The sequence below is a fragment of the Oncorhynchus gorbuscha genome, linkage group LG05 (assembly GCF_021184085.1).
Source record: "Oncorhynchus gorbuscha isolate QuinsamMale2020 ecotype Even-year linkage group LG05, OgorEven_v1.0, whole genome shotgun sequence".
NCBI lineage: Eukaryota > Metazoa > Chordata > Actinopteri > Salmoniformes > Salmonidae > Oncorhynchus > Oncorhynchus gorbuscha.
The window spans coordinates 94065228-94085144 of record NC_060177.1 but is presented as its reverse complement, the minus strand read 5'-3'; the positions used below and the strand labels follow the sequence as shown (position 1 = coordinate 94085144).

At 44.8% G+C, this 19917-nt stretch overlaps 1 protein-coding gene across 1 annotated transcript in view; it reads left to right on the top strand.

Annotated features, from left to right (window-relative positions):
- Positions 1-19917, top strand: part of LOC124036674 (PDZ domain-containing protein 2-like) — a 217644-nt gene that overhangs the window by 65808 nt on the left and 131919 nt on the right. Inside the window, 1 exon segment of the mRNA XM_046351518.1 lies at positions 15216-15798. Coding sequence (XP_046207474.1) covers positions 15216-15798 — 583 coding nt within the window.

The window sequence follows — 19917 nt, the reverse complement described above, 5'->3', positions numbered from 1 at the left end:
TTTTACAACTGTCAGGTAGCAGTGATATCACGGTGTTTTTTACAACTGTCAGGTAGCAGTGATATCACGGTGTTTTTTACAACTGTCAGGTAGCAGTGATATCACGGTGTTTTTTACAACTGTCAGGTAGCAGTGAAAAAAGTCTATATACAGTGTGTACAACTGAGGTAAGATAAGGGAGGTAAAGGCAATAAATATACCATAGTGGCTAAATAATTACAATTTAGCAAATAAACACTGGAGTGATAGATGTGCAGAAGATGAATGTGCAAGTGGAGATACTGGGGTGTAAAGGAGCAAGATAAATAAATACCAGTTTGGGGATGAGGTAGTTGGATGGGCTATTTACAGATGGGCTATGTGTGTGTGTGTGTGTGTGTGTGTGTGTGTGTGTGTGTGTGTGTGTGTGTGTGTGTGTGTGTGTGTGTGTGTGTGTGTGTGTGTGTGTGTGTGTGTGTGTGTGTGTGTGTGTGTGTGTGTGTGTGTGTGTGTGTGTGTGACCGCTGCAGAGAGGGAGTCTCAGGTCTAGGCAGTAGCCCTATTTAGTGTACAGCTCTTGCCCCTCCCTGCTACTAGAGTAGTAGAGAAACATGTGTCTGTCCCTTCTTGATGTTTTTCAGATAGATTTTTAGGAAAGGACCTCCCTCATAGCCAAGTGGTTAAGCACCTGTACACCTGCTCTTTGTGGACTGGTATTCATACAGAGTCTCAGTAGGAGTGGTGATCTAGGATCAGGTCATAAAGAGTCTCAGTAGGAGTGTTGATCTAGGATCAGGTCATAAAGAGTCTCAGTAGGAGTGGTGATCTAGGATCAGGTCATAAAGAGTCTCAGTAGGAGTGGTCATAAAGAGTCTCAGTAGGAGTATTGATCTAGGATCAGGTCATAAAGAGTCTCTGGTAGGAATGGTGATCAAGGATCAGGTCATAAAGAGTCTCAGTAGGAGTGGTGATCTAGGATCAGATCATAAAGAGTCTCAGGAGGAGTGGTGATCTAGGATCAGGTCATAAAGAGTCTCAGTAGGAGTGCTGATCTAGGATCAGGTCCCCTCTGAAACTCATCGCTGTATTTCCGATAGTCTGCTCATATTTCCATGTTTCTGGAGTCTGCCATCTAGAGCTGGAGAGAGAACACAGGCCCATCATCATACTGGAAGGCAGTCTGTGCACGTGTGTTTGTGAGCATGTGTTTAGTTCGAGATAATTCCTGCCTAATCGTCCTGTGAATTCCTCTTGGGAAATAAGCACCTTCAACAACACACCAGATTAGCTACAGTAGTTGGGATGGAGTGGGACAGGGAACATTCCTGGCAGAGATAAGTCTTTATGTAACAGGACCAGACCAAACATCTGTTATCTAGCATCAGAACAACGGTTTCCTGCCCTGTCCTGTGGTTGGTAAACATTAAAGGGGAAGTCCGGGATTGATCAATCCTAGACTTGTGGTGGGAGTGGCTGCTTTGTTGTTGTTTGAATTACAGACTGAAGCTTAACAACAGTTTGAGCAAAAGGCCTAGAAGATTGTCATCAGTATGGATCAACCCCTTAGAAACCAACCATTTAGAAACCAACCCCTTAGGATCAACCTCTTAGGACCAAACACTTTAGAAACCAACCCCTTAGGATCAACCTCTTAGGACCAAACCCTTTAGAAACCAGCCCCTTAGAAACCAGCCCCTTAGAAACCAGCCCCTTAGAAACCAGCCCCTTAGAAACCAGCCCCTTAGAAACCAGCCCCTTAGAAACCAGCCCCTTAGAAACCAGCCCCTTGGGTCCAACCCCTTCGAAACCAACCACTTAGAAACCAACCCCTTAGAAACAACTCTTAGGACCAACCCCTTAGAAACCAACCTCTTAGGACCAACCCCTTAGAAACCAACCCCTTAGAAACCAAACTCTTGAGTAGGACCAACCCCTTAGAAACCAACCTCTTAGGACCAACCCCTTAGAAACCAACCCCTTAGAAACCAAACTCTTAGGACCAACCCCTTAGAAACCAACCTCTTAGGACCAACCCCTTAGGAACCAACCCCTTAGGAACCAACCACTTAGAAACCAACCACTTAGAAACCAACCCCCTAGGACCAACCCCCTAGGACCAACCACTTACAAGCCAACCCCTTAGAAACCAACCTCTTAGGACCAGCACCTTAGGAACCAACCACTTAGAAACCAACCTCCTAGGACCAACCCCTTAGAAACCAACCTCTTAGGAACCAACCACTTAGAAACCAACCTCCTAGGACCAACCCCTTAGAAACCAACCTCTTAGGAACCAACCACTTAGAAACCAACCTCCTAGGACCAACCCCTTAGAAACCAACCCCTACTGGGTAGCCAAGCCCAGCCAATCAGAATTCATTTTTCCCTACAAAGGGGCTTTATTACAGACAGAAATAGTCCTCAGTTTCATCAGCTGTCTGGGTGGCTGAAGAAGCCGGATGTGGAGGTCCTGGGCTGGCGTGGTTACACTTAGTCTGCGGTTTTGAGGCCGGTTGGACGTACTGCCAAATTCTTTAAAACGGCGTTGGAGACGGCGAATGGTAGAAAAATTAACATAACATTTTCTGACAACAGCTCTGGTGGACATTCCTGCAGTCAGCGTGCCAAATGTACGCTCCCTCAACCTGAGACATCAGTGGCTTTGTGTTGTGTGACAAAACTGCACATTTTAGAATGTCCTTTTATTGTCCCCAGCACAAGGTGCACCTGTGTAATGATCATGCTGTTTAATCAGCTTGTTGATATGTTACACCTGTCAGGTGGATGGATTATCTTGGCAAAGGAGACATGATCACTAATAGGGATGTAAACAAAGTTCTGCACAAAATTGGAGAGAAATAAGCTTTTTGTGTGTATGAAACATGTCTGGGATCTTTTATTTCAGTTCATGAAACATGGGACCAATACTTTACATGTTGCGTTTATATTTTTGTTCAGTATAGATCATCCACCTGTATTAATCACATTTTTTACCAATGCAGCAGAACTCTTCTCTAAAGCTGTATCCATACCTATTGGATGTATTAACCATAATATAGTGACCATATCTAGAAAAGCCAAAGTTTGACAAAGGCTGGGCCTAAAATAGTCTATAAGATATCATACAAAACAAATGGATTCCTATGTTGAAGATAAAACAAATATTGATCTGATGAGGAGCATCCAGACGCTGCATTTATAAAATAGTTTCTTCCAGTTATTGTTAGAACTGTTACGGCCCTGATGGATGAGGAATTGAAAAGCTGCATGGTTGAGAGGGATGGGGTCAAAGGAGTGGTGAATAAGTCTGGCTGCACATCTGACTGGCGAGCTTGCTGCTAATTGAGAAATAATGTGACTAGACTAAACAAAAAGACAAATAATATGTTGAAACCAAGATAAATGACAAAGTATGATGGGGGGAAAAAATGCTTTGGTGTACTTTAAGTGTATCACAAAACCTTCTGATGTTGCGAATTACTTTAATGACTATTTAATTGGCAAAGTGGGCAAACTGTTACGTTTTCTTCTGGGGAAAGAGGACCAAAATGCAGGGTGGTTATTCATAAACATCTTTAATGAAAGATGAAAATACGAACAGTTTACAAAAACAATAAACGTGAAAAACCGAAACAGCCCTATCTTGTGCAATAAACAGAGACAGGAACAATCACCCACGAAATACTCAAAGAATATGGCTGCTTAAATATAGTTCTCAATTAGAGACAACAATAAACACCTGCCTCTGATTGAGAACCACTCTAGGCAACCATAGACTTGCCTAGACTACTTAACTAAACACAATCCCATAAACTACAAAACGCCTAGACAAAACAAACCACATAAATCAGCCATGTCACACCCTGGCCTAACCAAAATAATAAAGAGAACACAGAATACTAAGACCAGGGCGTGACAGTATCCCTCCCCCAAAGGTGCGGACTCCCGGCCGCACAGGCCGCACACCTAAACCCATATGGGAGGGTCTCGGTGGGCGTCTGTCCACGGTGGCGGCTCTGGCGCTGGACCCCACTTAGATTGGCGACCCTCGCCGTTCGACCTTGGCCTACTAATCTTAACAAAGGGCCCCACTGGACTGAGAGGTAGCTCGGGACTGAGGGGTAGCTCGGGACTAAGAGATAGCCGTCAACCTGCCTGAGCTCTGGCAGATCCTGGCTGACTGGCGGCTCCTGGCTGACTGGTGGCTCTGGACAGACGGGAGACTCCAGCAGCTCTGGACAGACGGGAGACTCCAGCAGCTCTGGACAGGCGAAGCTCACTGCAGGCCTGGTACGTGGTGTCGGCACTGGTGGTACTGGGCCGAGGACACGCACAGGAAGCCTGGTGCGGGGAGTTGCCACCGGAGGGCTGGTGTGTGGAGGTGGCACTGGATGGACCGGACAGTGAAGGCGTACTGAAGATCTTGAGAGCAGGGCTGGCACCAACCGCCCTGGCTGGATCTTCACCCTAGCCCGGCAGATGTGGGAAGCTGGGATGTAGCGCACTGGGCTAAGCACGCTTACTGGGAACACCGTGCGAACCACCGCATAACACGGTGCCTGACCAGTACCACGCCCGCCACGGTTAGCACTGCTAGGTGCACTGTAGCGCTGAGCTGGCACAGGACGTGCAAGGCTAGGGAGGTGCACAGGAGGCCTGGTGCGTGAGGCTGGCACAATCTTCACCAGACGACAATCACGCACCTCAGGATGAGTATGTTGAGCTGACCCAGGTGCCATCAATTCCCCGACACGCTCTGTCGGGCGAATTCCGTGCCTAATGCACCAACACAGCAACTCCCTCATAACTCTCTCTTCCAATTTCCCCATTAACTGCTTCACGGTCTCTGCTTCGCTCACCTCCAACACTGGCTCTGGTTCTGGTTTCCTCCTTGGCTCCTTACGATAAACAGGGGGAGTTGGCTCAGGTCTGACTCCTGGCTCTGTCACACTCTCCCTGTGCCCCCCCCAATACATTTTTGGGGCTGACTCTCGGGCTTCCATCCGCGCCACCGTGCTGCCTCAAACCGCTGCCTCTCCACTTTGTCTGCCTCCAGCTCTGCCTTTGGGCGGCTCCTGCTGCCGCTGCCTGTCACCATGCCGCTTGGTCCTGTTTGGTGGGTGATTCTGTTACGGTTTTCTTCTGGTGAAAGAGAGGAGGACCAAAATGCAGCGTGGTTATTCATAAACATCTTTAACCTGTTGACAGGGTAGGGTTCCCTTTTGGGAACGACCCCTCCCACGTTCAGCTGGAACGGTGGCGCATGGAATGCAAAAATATTCTTAGAAATATTTAACCTCCACACATTAACAAGTCCAATAGCTCAAATGAAAGATAAACACCTTGTTCATCTACCCAGCAAGTCAGATTTCTAAAATGTTTTACGGCGAAAACATAGCACATATTTATGTCAAACCACCACCAAAGACACAGCTAATTTGAATAGCCAAGTTGAACAAAATATGCAATCAACAAACGCAGGATTAAAAGAAAAATAATGCACTAAGCTTTTGAAAATCTTCATCAGATGACAGTAATAGGACATGTTACACAGTACATTTATGTTTTTTTCAGTAATATGCTATTTATATCCATAAATCTCTGTTTACAATGACGCAATGTTCAAAAAATGCTACTCAAATGTACGGAGAAATGACGATAGCTCCGGCAGATAACGTCAGCTAACAAGCAATACACACCATAAACTTTGACTAAATATACATGTTCTACATATAGATAGAAAGATACACTTCTTCTTAACCTCTTGCTCCTACCTGACACGCAGGCGTCCCATCTAGACATCTGGAAATGCAAATGCACTACGCTAAATGCTAATAGTACTAGTTAAAACTCAAACATTCATTAAAATACACATGCAGGGTATTGAATTAAAGCTACACTCGTTGTGAATCCAGGCAACAAGTCAGATTTTTAAAATGCTTTTCGGCGAAAGCATGAGAAGCTATTATCTGATAGCATGTAACACCCCAAAAGACCCGCAGGGGACGTAAACAAAATAATTAGCATAGTCGTCGCTACACAAACCGCACAAATAAAATATAAAACATTCATTACCTTTGACCATCTTCTTTGTTGTCACTCCTAGATGTCCCATAATCACTATTGGGTCTTTTTTTCGATTAATGCAACCGCTGTGTTACATTTATTTTTAATGTTACAGAATTTGTTCACTAGGCTATAATATGAGACGGCGCTCACACATTAGCATTATGTCTCCTCTATGTTGGACTCCACAGAAACACAAAAATAACCACATAAATATTCCCTTACCTTTGATGTTCTTCGATCATAAGCCGTGGAAGTAGTCATACTTACCAAAACCTGCGTTTGGTTTTCAAGTCTGTGTCTTTGGGCTATCAAACACGACAAATTCCGTCTGAAATGCAGCCAAAATTCTAGTGGATGCGCATCTAAACTTCAAAATTACATATTATATGTCGACGAAACTGGTCAAACTAAGTGCAGAATCAAGCTTTAACATATTCTGAACATGCAAACCAATCCTTAGCTCGAACAGACAAACACACATCGTTTGGTCAACCCTGGAAGAAAGAGAGCTCTGGACCCGACGCGCGCATCAAAGTGCATGTATTTTCGCGTGACCTGAAGGTTTCAGCCCGCCAAAAGTGGAGGCAGCGCGTGATTCTCACAATGACAAGCCCCATTGAAAGCAGACATCGCGCTGAAGACATAGAAACTGTTCCCAGATCTGTAGCTGGTTGGGAGGGGTGGGGGCTATGACGTCAAAGTTGGGCCAACTTTTCTGATGACAAGAGAGAGTTTGGGAGAATGGCTGCCCTGAGAGTTCTGCTTTTACATACAGACATAATTTGAACGTTTTTTTTAGAAGCTTTAGAGTGTTTTCTATTCAATTATAATTATTATATGCATATATTAGCAATTTTGGACAGATTTTTTTCTGTTTACTATGGGCACGCAATTCCTCCAAAGGGGGCAGTAGTCAGCCCTATCTTTAATAGGTTTAAACTGGTCAGCATGTCTACGTAACCCTGAATAACACAGATTATTTTTAAAAATGCATTGCTCCACTTTCTGGAGGACTTAGTTTTGAAATTAGCAAGCTATAGCCTAATGTTAGCTAGCTAACATTGAACCTGGTTGGTTAGCTACCTGCAGATTCATACAGGGTAGTAACATCATGAGTTGTGATTATGGTTCATTGTTTACCTAGCTGGCTAACGTTAGCTGGCTGGCTCGCTATCTTGCGTTACGTGTATGACCTTATTATTCGTATCTCAGAGCTATTTGCTTGGCTAGCTATAGCCTAATGTTAGCTAGCTATAGCCTAATATTAGCTAGCTATAGCCTAATGTTAGCTATCTTGCATTGAACCTGGTTGGTTAGCTACCAGCAGATGCATGCAAGGTGGTAATATCATGATTATGGTTCATTCTTTACCTAGTTAGCTAGCTAATGTTACATGTATGACCTTATTATTCATACCTCAGAGCTATTTGCTTAGCTAGCTATAGCCTAATGTTAGCTAGCTAACATTGAACCTGATTGGTTAGCTACCAGCAGATGTAGTAACATCATGAGTTGTGACTATGGTTCATTGTTTATCTAACTAGCTAGCTAGCTAGCTAGCTAGCTGCATGTCTTAACAAAAGACTCCACTATGCAAGTATCCATTTCGGGTGCGTTCGTAAATTAGCGCCGAATAACTGATCTTATTAATGGAAGCCCCCCTCTTCTCATCACCTGAGTCAATCACCACCTTCCGGAGTCACCTGAAACCCCACCTCTTTAAGGAATACCTAGGATAGGATAAGTATCCCCCCCCCTTTAAGATTTAGATGCACTATTGTAAAGTGACTGTTCCACTGGATGTCATAAGGTGAATGCACCAATTTGTAAGTCGCTCTGGATAGGAGCGTCTGCTAAATGACTTAAATGTAAAATGTAAATGTCTGTCAATCAGTACGATTCGAAGACACGCTCATCATTGTTCAATGGAAAGAATAGAATGTGAATAGAATTTACTATGGAAGGAGGTTAAATCATTTTGTAAATGAATTACACATTATGAAGATGAGATGCCACAGAGGTGCTGATCGCTCTTTATGAGAAGTGTTCCTATTCAACCCATGTTATAATATTATAACGCATTGGAGTTTCTTTAGACATGTAAAATAAAGGCCTTAGCATTCGGCACTGACCTCAACATTACTGACCAACTAGCATTCAGCACTGACCTCAACATTACTGACCAACTAGCATTCAGCACTGACCTCAACATTACTCACCAACTAGCATTCAGCACTGACCTCAACATTACTGACCAACTAGCATTCAGCACTGACCTCAACATTACTGACCAACTAGCATTCAGCACTGACCTCAACATTACTGACCAACTAGCATTCAGCACTGACCTCAACATTACTGACCAACTAGCATTCAGCACTGACCTCAACATTACTCACCAACTAGCATTCAGCACTGACCTCAACATTACTGACCAACTAGCATTCGGCACTGACCTCAACATTACTGACCAACTAGCATTCAGCACTGACCTCAACATTACTCACCAACTAGCATTCAGCACTGACCTCAACATTACTGACCAACTAGCATTCAGCACTGACCTCAACATTACTCACCAACTAGCATTCGGCACTGACCTCAACATTACTGACCAACTAGCATTCGGCACTGACCACAACCACACAACTACTGACCAACTAGCATTCAGCACTGACCTCAACATTACTGACCAACTAGCATTCGGCACTGACCTCAACATTACTGACCAACTAGCATTCGGCACTGACCTCAACATTACTCACCAACTAGCATTCAGCACTGACCACAACCACACAACTACTGACCAACTAGCATTCGGCACTGACCACAACCACACAACTACTGACCAACTAGCATTCGGCACTGACCACAACCACACAACTACTGACCAACTAGTTTGATACTATATACATTCATAGATAAAGGTTTCAGAAAGTCGTTTGCCATCCTCAGGAAGCCACAATAACATTAAAAATGTTCTCTCTCTATCTCTCTCTTTCTCTCTCTCTGTCTCTCTCTTTCTCTATCTCTCTCTCTCTCTGTCTCTCTCTCTCTCTCTCTCTCTCTCTCTCTCTCTCTCTCTCTCTCTCTCTCTCTCTCTCTCTCTCTCTCTCTCTCTCTCTCTCTCTCTCTCTCTCTCTCTCTCTCTCTCTCTCTCTCTCTCTCTCTCTCTCTCTCTCTCTGTCTCTCTCTCTCTCTCTCTCTGTCTCTCTCTCTGTCTCTCTCTGTCTCTCTCTGTCTCTCTCTCTCTCTCTCTCTCTCTCTCTCTCTCTCTCTCTCTCTCTCTCTCTGTCTCTCTCTCTCTGTCTCTCTCTCTCTCTGTCTCTGTCTCTCTGTCTCTGTCTCTCTGTCTCTCTCTCTCTCTGTCTCTGTCTCTCTGTCTCTCTCTCCCTCTCTCTCTCTCTCTCTGTCTCTCTCTTTGTCTCTCTCTCCCTCTCTCTCTCTCTCTCTGTCTCTCTCTCTGTCTCTCTCTCTCTCTGTCTCTCTCTCTGTCTCTCTCTCTCTCTCTCTCTCTCTCTCTCTCTCTCTCTCTCTCTCTCTCTCTCTCTCTCTCTGTCTCTGTCTCTGTCTCTCTCTGGCTCTCTGTCTCTCTTTCTCTCTGTCTCTCTCTCTGTCTCTCTGGCTCTCTGTCTCTCCGTCTCTCGCTCTCTCTCTGGTGAATACAGTATCTCTTTCTACCTTCTACCTCTTTCTATCCCTCCGTTATCACACTGTTGTTGAAGTTACAGGATTTAGTTTGTTTCAATTTCCCCAAAAGGATTTACAGAGAGACACAGTCTGTCAAATGATGTGTTCCAGCTGCTGACATCTCAGCACTCAGACAGCAGTCCGCTGTCAAAATGGTAGATTTTTTGTGTGTTTATCTCTCTCCCATTTGGTGTTGAAATTGGGGTTTGGCCCCTCTTTCCATTGTCTGCTGTCCCAGTCGTGGATGTAAGCAAATGCTTTGTTGGTGTGGTTGCAGCAGCACTAGCTAGTTGTCAAAGCTGCCAATCAGTACATTGTCTGTACTACGCTAGAGAATAGCTGCTGGGGGGCTTAGTTCCTGCAGTAAGCCTCACAGTCACAAACTATGGCAAACAACAGCACTCAGCCAATATTTCTGTCTACAATGAAGTCCATTTTGGGGTTGTAATCGACCACAGATAGGAGAAGCAGTAGTGTCTGTTCACGGGGGAATAGGCTCGTCTAAATGAGACGGACGTGACAGAGCAGGATGTTGCGATTGAAAGACATTTCTTGACGGTGTTCAGGGTGTGTGACCTCTCTTTTCTTCTCTTCGTGTCGTGAGAAGAGTCCACGGTGTCAACCTCCTGATGATGGTTTGGTTTGAAACGTTGTTTAACTAATTAAAGGTACGCGGTGTAGCTTTGTCATGTGTGTTGATAATACCTCATCTCTGCTGTAGTTTTCTGACCTCCCCTTCTGATCCTGTAGAGCAGACATCTAAACTAAGAGTATAAATCATGTGCTAGATGCTCTTTATTTCACTGTCATGTTTTTGTTTATGACAACACTTGAAAGACTGACTACCTTTATGTGTCCTTTTGTAATGAGATTTACTGCCGTTGTTGTAACTGACTCTGAATGAAAGCAAAATCAAGGCAGGGCTTGTTTGGGGCTTCTTCGTCATGCTTCATATCCTTTAATACTACTGTGCACGTCATTGTCCACTAGTACGTCATTACTGGGGCGGCAGCGTAGCCTAGTGGTTAGAGCGTTGGACTAGTAACCGGAAGGTTGCGAGTTCAAACCCCTGAGCTGACAAGGTAAAAATCTGTCGTTCTGCCCCTGAACAGGGCAGTTCCTAGGCTGTCATTGAAAATAAGAATTTGTTCTTAACTGACTTGCCTAGTTAAATAAAGGTAGAATAATGGAGGTGACGTGTCTATATTAGGATTTGATTGGCCAATGCATGTTAAAGTTATTTTTTTCCACATCCTTCTTTTTTTCCGTCAATACTCCATATTCCTGAATGACATTCGGGACCTCAGCTGAGAACTCCATTTCCTAAATGGTAACCAGTTGGCTAGTTTTCCTAAATGGTAACCAGTTGGCTAGTTTTCCTAAATGGTAACCAGTTGGCTAGTTTTCCAATAGGCACTGACCTGCAAGAAATTCCACAAAGTTGTCAACAGTGACACTCGAATCACAGAGAAAGATGATCTAGAACTGGTCGGGGTATCTAGAACTAGTCGGGGTATCTAGAACTAGTCGGGGTAGCAGAACTGGTCGGGGTAACAGAACTGGTCGGGGTATCTAGAACTAGTCGGGGTATCTAGAACTAGTCGGGGTAGCAGAACTGGTCGGGGTAACAGAACTGGTCGGGGTATCTAGAACTAGTCGGGGTATCTAGAACTAGTCGGGGTATCTAGAACTGGTCGGGGTATCTAGAACTGGTCGGGGTATCTAGAACTGGTCGGGGTATCTAGAACTGGTCGGGGTATCTAGAACTAGTCGGGGTATCTAGAACTGGTCGGGGTATCTAGAACTAGTCGGGGTATCTAGAACTGGTCGGGGTATCTAGAACTGGTCGGGGTAACAGAACTGGTCGGGGTTTCTAGAACTAGTCGGGGTAGCAGAACTGGTCGGGGTATCTAGAACTGGTCAGGGTATCTAGAATTGGTCGGGGTAGCAGAACTGGTCGGGGTATCTAGAACTGGTTGGGGTAACAGAACTGGTCGGGGTATCTAGATCTGGTCGGGGTAACAGTACTGGTTGGGGTATCTAGATCTGGTCGGGTAACAGAACTGGTCGGGGTATCTAGATCTGGTCGGGGTAACAGAACTGGTTGGGGTATCTAGATCTGGTCGGGGTAACAGAACTGGTTGGGGTATCTAGATCTGGTCGGGGTAACAGAACTGGTTGGGGTAACAGAACTGGTTGGGGTATCCATTCTTTCACGCCCTCAGTAATCCTCTTCCACACTGGAGCTAGTCAGTCCCCTGACAGCTCTCAATTCAATTCAAGGGGCTTTATTGGCATGGGAAACATGTGTTAACATTGCCAAAGCAAGTGAGGTAGATAATATACGAAAGTGAAATAAACAATAAAAATGAACAGTAAACGTCTCGTTCACTCTGTACAGTCAGCTTATTATCCACATTTCAATCTGTCACGAGGCGGTGGCCGCTTAAATGGATCTGGGTGCGCAGACCCACAAGCCACTTCAGCCTCTCATGATGTGTTCTGTTATTTTTGTGGCCCCCAACCCCCGTAAAAGTTGTCCATCCCTGCTCTACACATTCATTAGCTGAGTGTAAGGCACGCTATGCAATGCAGAGTCTCCTACTCCACAGTAAATCCAACTTTATATATGATTCTTTGTTTAGGCTTCATACGGTTTGATTTGGAGCCTAGCTGATATCTTGTCTAACCTACTGAATGTATCGTAAACAAGTCTGCAAATGAGTTTGAACTTTTCAGCCACAATCATGCAGTGTAGTTAAACACACACGCCCCTGATCAAGTTAATGAGTAGCTGGAACAAAAACCCACACACACACACACACACACACACACACACACACACACACACACACACACACACACACACACACACACACACACACACACACACACACACACACACACACACACACACACACACACACACACACACGTATTTAAATTCCTTTCAAAGTCAGCCAGAAGTGTTTGTAGTTATGCAGGAAGTCACGAGAGCCTGCCCAGACCCAGCAGGATCCTGGTTAACCAGGTGATTGTCAAAGGTCATTAGTTATTTCTATGATGGAACACAGGGAAGTAATACTGTACCAGACTACTGTAGCCAGCATAACATAACCAGACTACTGTAGCAAGACTACTGTAGCCAGCATAACATAACCAGACTACTGTACCAGACTACTGTAGCCAGCATAACATAACCAGACTACTGTAGCCAGCATAACATAACCAGACTACTGTAGCCAGCATAACATAACCAGACTACTGTAGCCAGCATAACATAACCAGACTACTGTAGCCAGCATAACATAACCAGACTACTGTAGCCAGCATAACATAACCAGACTACTGTAGCCAGACTACTGTAGCCAGCATAACATAACCAGACTACTGTAGCCAGCATAACATAACCAGACTACTGTAGCCAGACTACTGTAGCCAGCATAACATAACCAGACTACTGTAGCCAGCATAACATAACCAGACTACTGTAGCCAGCATACCATAACCAGACTACTGTAGCCAGCATAACATAACCAGACTACTGTAGCCAGACTACTGTAGCCAGCATAACATAACCAGACTACTGTAGCCAGACTACTGTAGCCAGCATAACATAACCAGACTACTGTAGCCAGCATAACATAACCAGACTACTGTAGTCAGCATAACATAACCAGACTACTGTAGCCAGCATAACATAACCAGACTACTGTAGCCAGCATAACATAACCAGACTACTGTAGCCAGCATAACATAACCAGACTACTGTAGCCAGACTACTGTAGCCAGCATAACATAACCAGACTACTGTAGCCAGACTACTGTAGTCAGCATAACATAACCAGACTACTGTAGCCAGCATAACATGACCAGACTACTGTAGCCAGACTACTGTAGTCAGCATAACATAACCAGACTACTGTAGCCAGACTACTGTAGCCAGCATAACATAACCAGACTACTGTAGCCAGACTACAGTAGCCAGCATAACATAACCAGACTACTGTAGCCAGACTACTGTAGCCAGCATAACATGACCAGACTACTGTAGCCAGACTACTGTAGCCAGCATAACATGACCAGACTACTGTAGCCAGACTACTGTAGCCAGCATAACATAACCAGACTACTGTAGCCAGCATAACATAACCAGACTACTGTAGCCAGCATAACATAACCAGACTACTGTAGCCAGACTACTGTAGCCAGCATAACATAACCAGACTACTGTAGCCAGCATAACATAATCAGACTACTGTAGCCAGACTACTGTAGCCAGACTACTGTAGCCAGCATAACATAACCAGACTACTGTAGCCAGCATAACATAACCAGACTACTGTAGCCAGCATAACATAACCAGACTACTGTAGCCAGTATAACATAACCAGACTACTGTAGCAAGTAGATTTAATTTGACAAGGTTAGACTATATTCCATTGCAAACAACATATCGGAGAAAGAAGGAATATGTTCAGATATTCATTATTCACTTCTATATCTTCCTGCCATCCTCAATCTTTTCAGTTTATATTTCTAGGCTGGGCTTTTCCACTCACTATTCTTGTCTAGATATGTTTTGGCATAATGCATTATGTTTTTCCTGCTTAACAGACACAATTTTGCCTGAAATGACATCTGAAGTGCCATTGAAACTGAAATGGCGTCTCCTTAGCAATGAGCTGCAGTCAGAGATATCAAAGAAGGATTAAGAGTTAAAAGGAAGGACAACGGGGTGATTTACACTGTTAATATGCTCTGAGGAATTTCAATTCGCTACAATACAGACTTTTCCAAAGGTTTTTTTCATGCCTTTAATTTCCAAATGGCGTAATTCATCAGAAAACGAGTTCAAATGTGACATCTCCTTTGGTTTTTCCATCTGTTTATCTGTGACTGGGAGACTCCCGTCCCCACACATTCTGACATCTCATTTTGTCTTCTCCTCTCCATCTCCTCTCCTCTCCTCCTCTCCTCCTTCTCTCTTGATCTCATTTCCTCTCCTCCCTCTCTCTTCCCTCTCTCTTCTCTCTCTCTCTTCCTCTCCTCTCTTCCCTCTCTCTTCCCTCTCTCTTCTCTCTCTCTTCCTCTCCTCTCTTCTCTTCCCTCTCTCTTCCTCTCCTCTCCTCTCCTCTCCTCTCCTCTCCTCTCCTCTCCTCTCTCTCTCTCCTCCCCTCTCTTCTCCTCTCTTCCCTCTCCTCTCTTCCCTCTCCTCTCTTCCCTCTCCTCTCTTCCCTCTCCTCTCCTCTCTTCCCTTCCCTTCCCTCTCCTCTCCTCTCCTCTCCTTTCCTCTCCTCTCCTCTCCTCTCCTCTCCTCTCCTCTCCTCTCCTCTCCTCTCCTCTCCTCTCCTCTCCTCTCCTCTCCTCTCCTCTCCTCTCCTCTCCTCTTCTCTTCTCTTCTCTTCTCTTCTCTTCTCCTCTCTTCTCCTCTCCTCTCTTCCCTCTCCTCTCCTCTCCCTTCCTCTCCTCTACAGTTACCTGGCTGACCAGTGCTGGAATGGCGGCTGCATCTACCTGATCATGCTCCGGAGGATCAAGCGTAAAGCCCCTCTCCCTCCATGCAATGGAAACGGCAACGCCACCGTCACTGGTGGCAGCGGTGGCATCCAAGATGGCCGAAACTCCCTGCACCATAGGAGCAGCGTGTCCTCCGAGCCTCCTGACAGCCTTCCGACGCAGACCGGTTTCAGCAAACGGACACGAAAGTTTGGCATCATCGCTCGGTCGACGTTCAATCGTGATAGTAAAGAGCTGGGCCCTAAGAACGAGAGCTGGGACGATGGCGGTGGGGAAACGCTGGAGAACGGTTACCGTGGCCACGGAGACTCTGCGATCTCCATGGACACGAGGGTCACGCCCCCAGAGCCTAGTAACTGCACAACTTCCATGGACACGCCCCCAGAGGAGGAGCCAAGAGAACCGAGGACTGTTCTGCCCCCTCTAGCAATCCCACATCATCTGCAGAACGGGGGAGGAACCGCCACCCTGCCGAATCGCTTCCACAGAGGACTGTCAGAACACAAGACAGAATCTCTCAGCAGTGATGCCTCCTGTCAGGTAAGACAGACAGAATCTCTCAGCAGTGATGCCTCCTGTCAGGTAAGACAGTCAGAATCTCTCAGCAGTGATGCCTCCTGTCAGGTAAGACAGACAGAATCTCTCAGCAGTGATTCCTCCTGTCAGGTAAGACAGACAGAATCTCTCAGCAGTGATGCCTCCTGTCAGGTAAGACAGACAGAATCTCTCAGCAGTGATGCCTCCTGTCAGGTAAGAAAGACAGAATCTCTCAGCAGTGATGCCTCCTGTCAGGTAAGACAGACAGAATCTCTCAGCAGTGATGCCTCCTGTCAGGTAAGACAGACAGAATCTCTTAGCAGTGATGCCTCCTGTCAGGTAAGACAGACAGAATCTCTCAGCAGTGATGCCTCCTGTCAGGTAAGACAGACAGAATCTCTCAGCAGTGATGCCTCCTGTCAGGTAAGACACAGTATGTTATAAATACAGTATGTATTCCAGTCAAAAGTTTGGACACCTACTCATTCCAGTTTTTTTTACATTGTAGAATAATAGTGAAGACATTGGAACTATGAAATAAGACATATAGAATCATGTAGTAACCAAAAAAGTGTTAAACAAATCAAAATATATATTTTATATTTGAGATTCTTCAAAGTAGCCACCCTTACCTTGATGTCAGCTTTGCACACTCTTAACATTCTCTCAACCAGCTTCATGAGGTAGTCACCTGGAATGCATTTACATTTACATGTGTGCCTTGTTAAAAGTTCATTTGGGTCATTTATTTCCACCTTAATGCGTTTGAGCCAATCAGTTGTGTTGTGACAAAGTAGGGGTGGTATACAGAAGATATCACTGTTTGGTAAAAGACCAAGTCCATATTATGGCAAGAACATCTCAAATGAGGAAAGAGAAATGACGGTCCATCATTACTTTAAGACATGAAGGTCAGTCAATCCGGAAAATGTCATGAACTTCGAACGTTTCTTCAAGTGCAGTCGCAAAAACCATCAAGCTCTATGATGAAACTGTCTCTCATGAGGACCGCCACAGGAAAGGAAAACATAGAGTTACCTCTGCTGTAAAGGATAAGTTCATTAGAGTTACCTGTCTCTCATGAGGACCGCCACAGGAAAGGAAGACCCAGAGTTACCTCTGCCGCAGAGGATAAGTTCATTAGAGTTACCTGTCTCTCATGAGGACCGCCACAGGAAAGGAAGACCCAGAGTTACCTCTGCCGCAGAGGATAAGTTCATTAGAGTTACCTGTCTCTCATGAGGACCGCCACAGGAATGGAAGACCCAGAGTTACCTCTGCCGCAGAGGATAAGTTCATTAGAGTTACCTGTCTCTCATGAGGACCGCCACAGGAAAGGAAGACCCAGAGTTACCTCTGCCGCAGAGGATAAGTTCATTAGAGTTACCTGTCTCTCATGAGGACCGCCACAGGAAAGGAAGACCCAGAGTTACCTCTGCTGCAGTGAATACATTCATTAGTTAACCGCACCTCAGATTGCAACCCAAATAAATGCTTCACAGAGTTCAAGTAACAGACACATCTCAACATCGACTGTTCAGAGGAGACTGAGTGAATCAGGTCTTCAGGGTTGAATTGCTGAAAAGAAACCACTACTAAAGGACACCAATAATAAGAGACTTGCTTTGGCCAAGAAATACGAGTAATGGACATTAGACTGGTAGAAATCTGTCTTTTGGTCCAAATTCTTGATTAGTGGTTCCAACCGCTGTGTCTTTGTGAGACGCAGAGTAGGTGAACAGATGATCTCTGCATGTGTGGTTCCCACTGTGAAGCATGGAGGAGGAGGTGTGAGGGTGTGGGGGTGCTGTGCTTTGGTGTCACTATCAGTTATTTATTTAGAATTCAAGTCACACTTAACCAGCATGGCTACCACAGCATTCTGCAGCGATGCGCCATCCCATCTGGTTTGTGGTTAGTGGGACTATAATTTGTTTTTCAACAGGACAATGACCCAACACACCTCCAGGTTGTGTAAGGGCTATCTGACCAAGAAGGAGAGTGATGGAGTGCTGCATCAGATGACCTGGCCTCCACAATCACCCAAACTCAACCCAATTGAGATGGTTTGGGATGAGTTCGACCGCAGAGTGAAGGGAAAAGCAGCCAACAAGTGCTCAGCATATGTGGGAACTCCTTCAAGACCGTGGGAAGAGAATGCCAAGAGTTTGCAAAGCTGTCAAGGCAAAGGGTGTCAACTTTGAAGAATCTCAAATATAACATATTTTAATTTGTTTAACATTTCTTTGCTTACTACATGATTCCATATGTGTTATTTCATAGTTTTGATGTCTTCACCATTATTCAACAATGTAGAAAATAGTTTTAAAAATAAATAGAAACCCTTGCCTGAGTAGGTGTTCTAAAACTTTGGACTGGTGATGTGCATATATATATATATATATATATACTGTACCATCCTGCACTCATCCTCTCACCAGCACTGAAAGAAGACAGTATGTAGCGGTCTCGTAAAGAAAGAGAGCCGTAGTTTGATCTGGGATGTGTGGTCGTCTCCATACGTTTCTGATGTAACTCACCCTGAGAGAGTCTCTCATCTCTGCTCTGTCGTTTATCTGGCCTACCACGGTTTAGAATAGCCAGTTTGTTTCCAGCCCAGTGCAGATGTTCCCATGTGTCAGTGTTTTAGCCAATCAGAAGGGATATGTTCCCTTGTGCCAATGATTGAACCAATGAGACAGGCAGATGTTACCATGTGTCAGTGGTTTAGTCAATCAGAGGTTAGGCTTGAGGCCCTTTCAGGATCAGATTGCCCACTCTAACATTCTAAACTCAAAGGCCTCTGGTTTTAAAGGGCTGGCTGGATTAGAGCTTGAAGATGAAGCCTTTTGAAAGTACCAAAGTATACCGAAGCTGTGTAGCATCTGACATGAGAACCAAACTGAGGACAGAAACAGTAGGAATGAAAAAATGAGACAGTCTGGCCACACAGCCATCTGTCTTGATCTCCATAAAAATCTCCACATGTTGAGTCACCTTTACTGGACAAGTCTTTAAAATCTCTCCAGAAATCCTACCTCCCTATGTACAGTACACTCATGAGTCATCCACAGAGACTAACCTCACCACAGACAATTGAGATCAATCCTAAACAAATAACATTACAGCAAGCTACGTTAACGCTAGTATCTTTTAATCATATTCAGTATGAATCAGGTTGTGTTGGGATAGCGGTAATACACCTGAACATCCTGCATACCTGTCAGGACCCGGTTACGAACCCGGGTCTCCGGAGTGAGAAACAGTCACTTAACCAACTGAGCCACGAATAGTCGGCAGAACCCAGAAGATGAGGCAGACACAGCAGTACTTGAGACGGTGTATTTAATGAAGTAAAAAGTGAAGTTCTTCTGGGAAACATGTAACTCCACAACCTCAAAAGGAATCCTACAAGAATAAAGGTAATCCTCCAAGACAAAAAAGGCAAATCCACAAGGTGGAAGGTAAAGCACAAAAAGCCTCAAAAGATACTCAAAAAACAAACAAACAAGAACAAAAAACAGAACTCCACAAGAGAGTCCACCGGGATCAACAAGAGTTCTCAGAGTACTAGGGCTGGGTGCTAACATACAAACACAGAGCAAAGAACAGAGTAAAACAAAGGGTTTAAATACAATCAGGGGAAACGAGGCACAGGTGCAAATAATAATGGGGATCAAGGGAAAACAAAAGGTCAAAAGGCACAATGGGGGCATCTAGTGACCAAAAACCGGAACAACCCTGGCCAAATCCTGACAATACCAGATGGTAATGTTCCTGGTTGGGATGCTTCTGGTTGATCCAGACACTCTCTCCTATTAGGGGTAGGCCTAACATTAGCAGATCTCTTCCTTGTTAGGGGTAACATTATCTATTCCCTTCCCTGTTAGGGGTATCATTAGCTAATCTCTTCCCTGTTAGGGGTATCATTAGCTAATCTCTTCCCTGTTAGGGGTAACATTAGCTAATCTATTCCCTGTTAGGGGTATCATTAGCTAATCTCTTCCCTGTTAGGTAACATTAGCTAATCTCTTCCTTTTTAAGGGTAACATTATCTATTCCCTTCCCTGTTATGGGTATCATTAGCTAATCTCTTCCCTGTTAGGGGTAACATTATCTAAT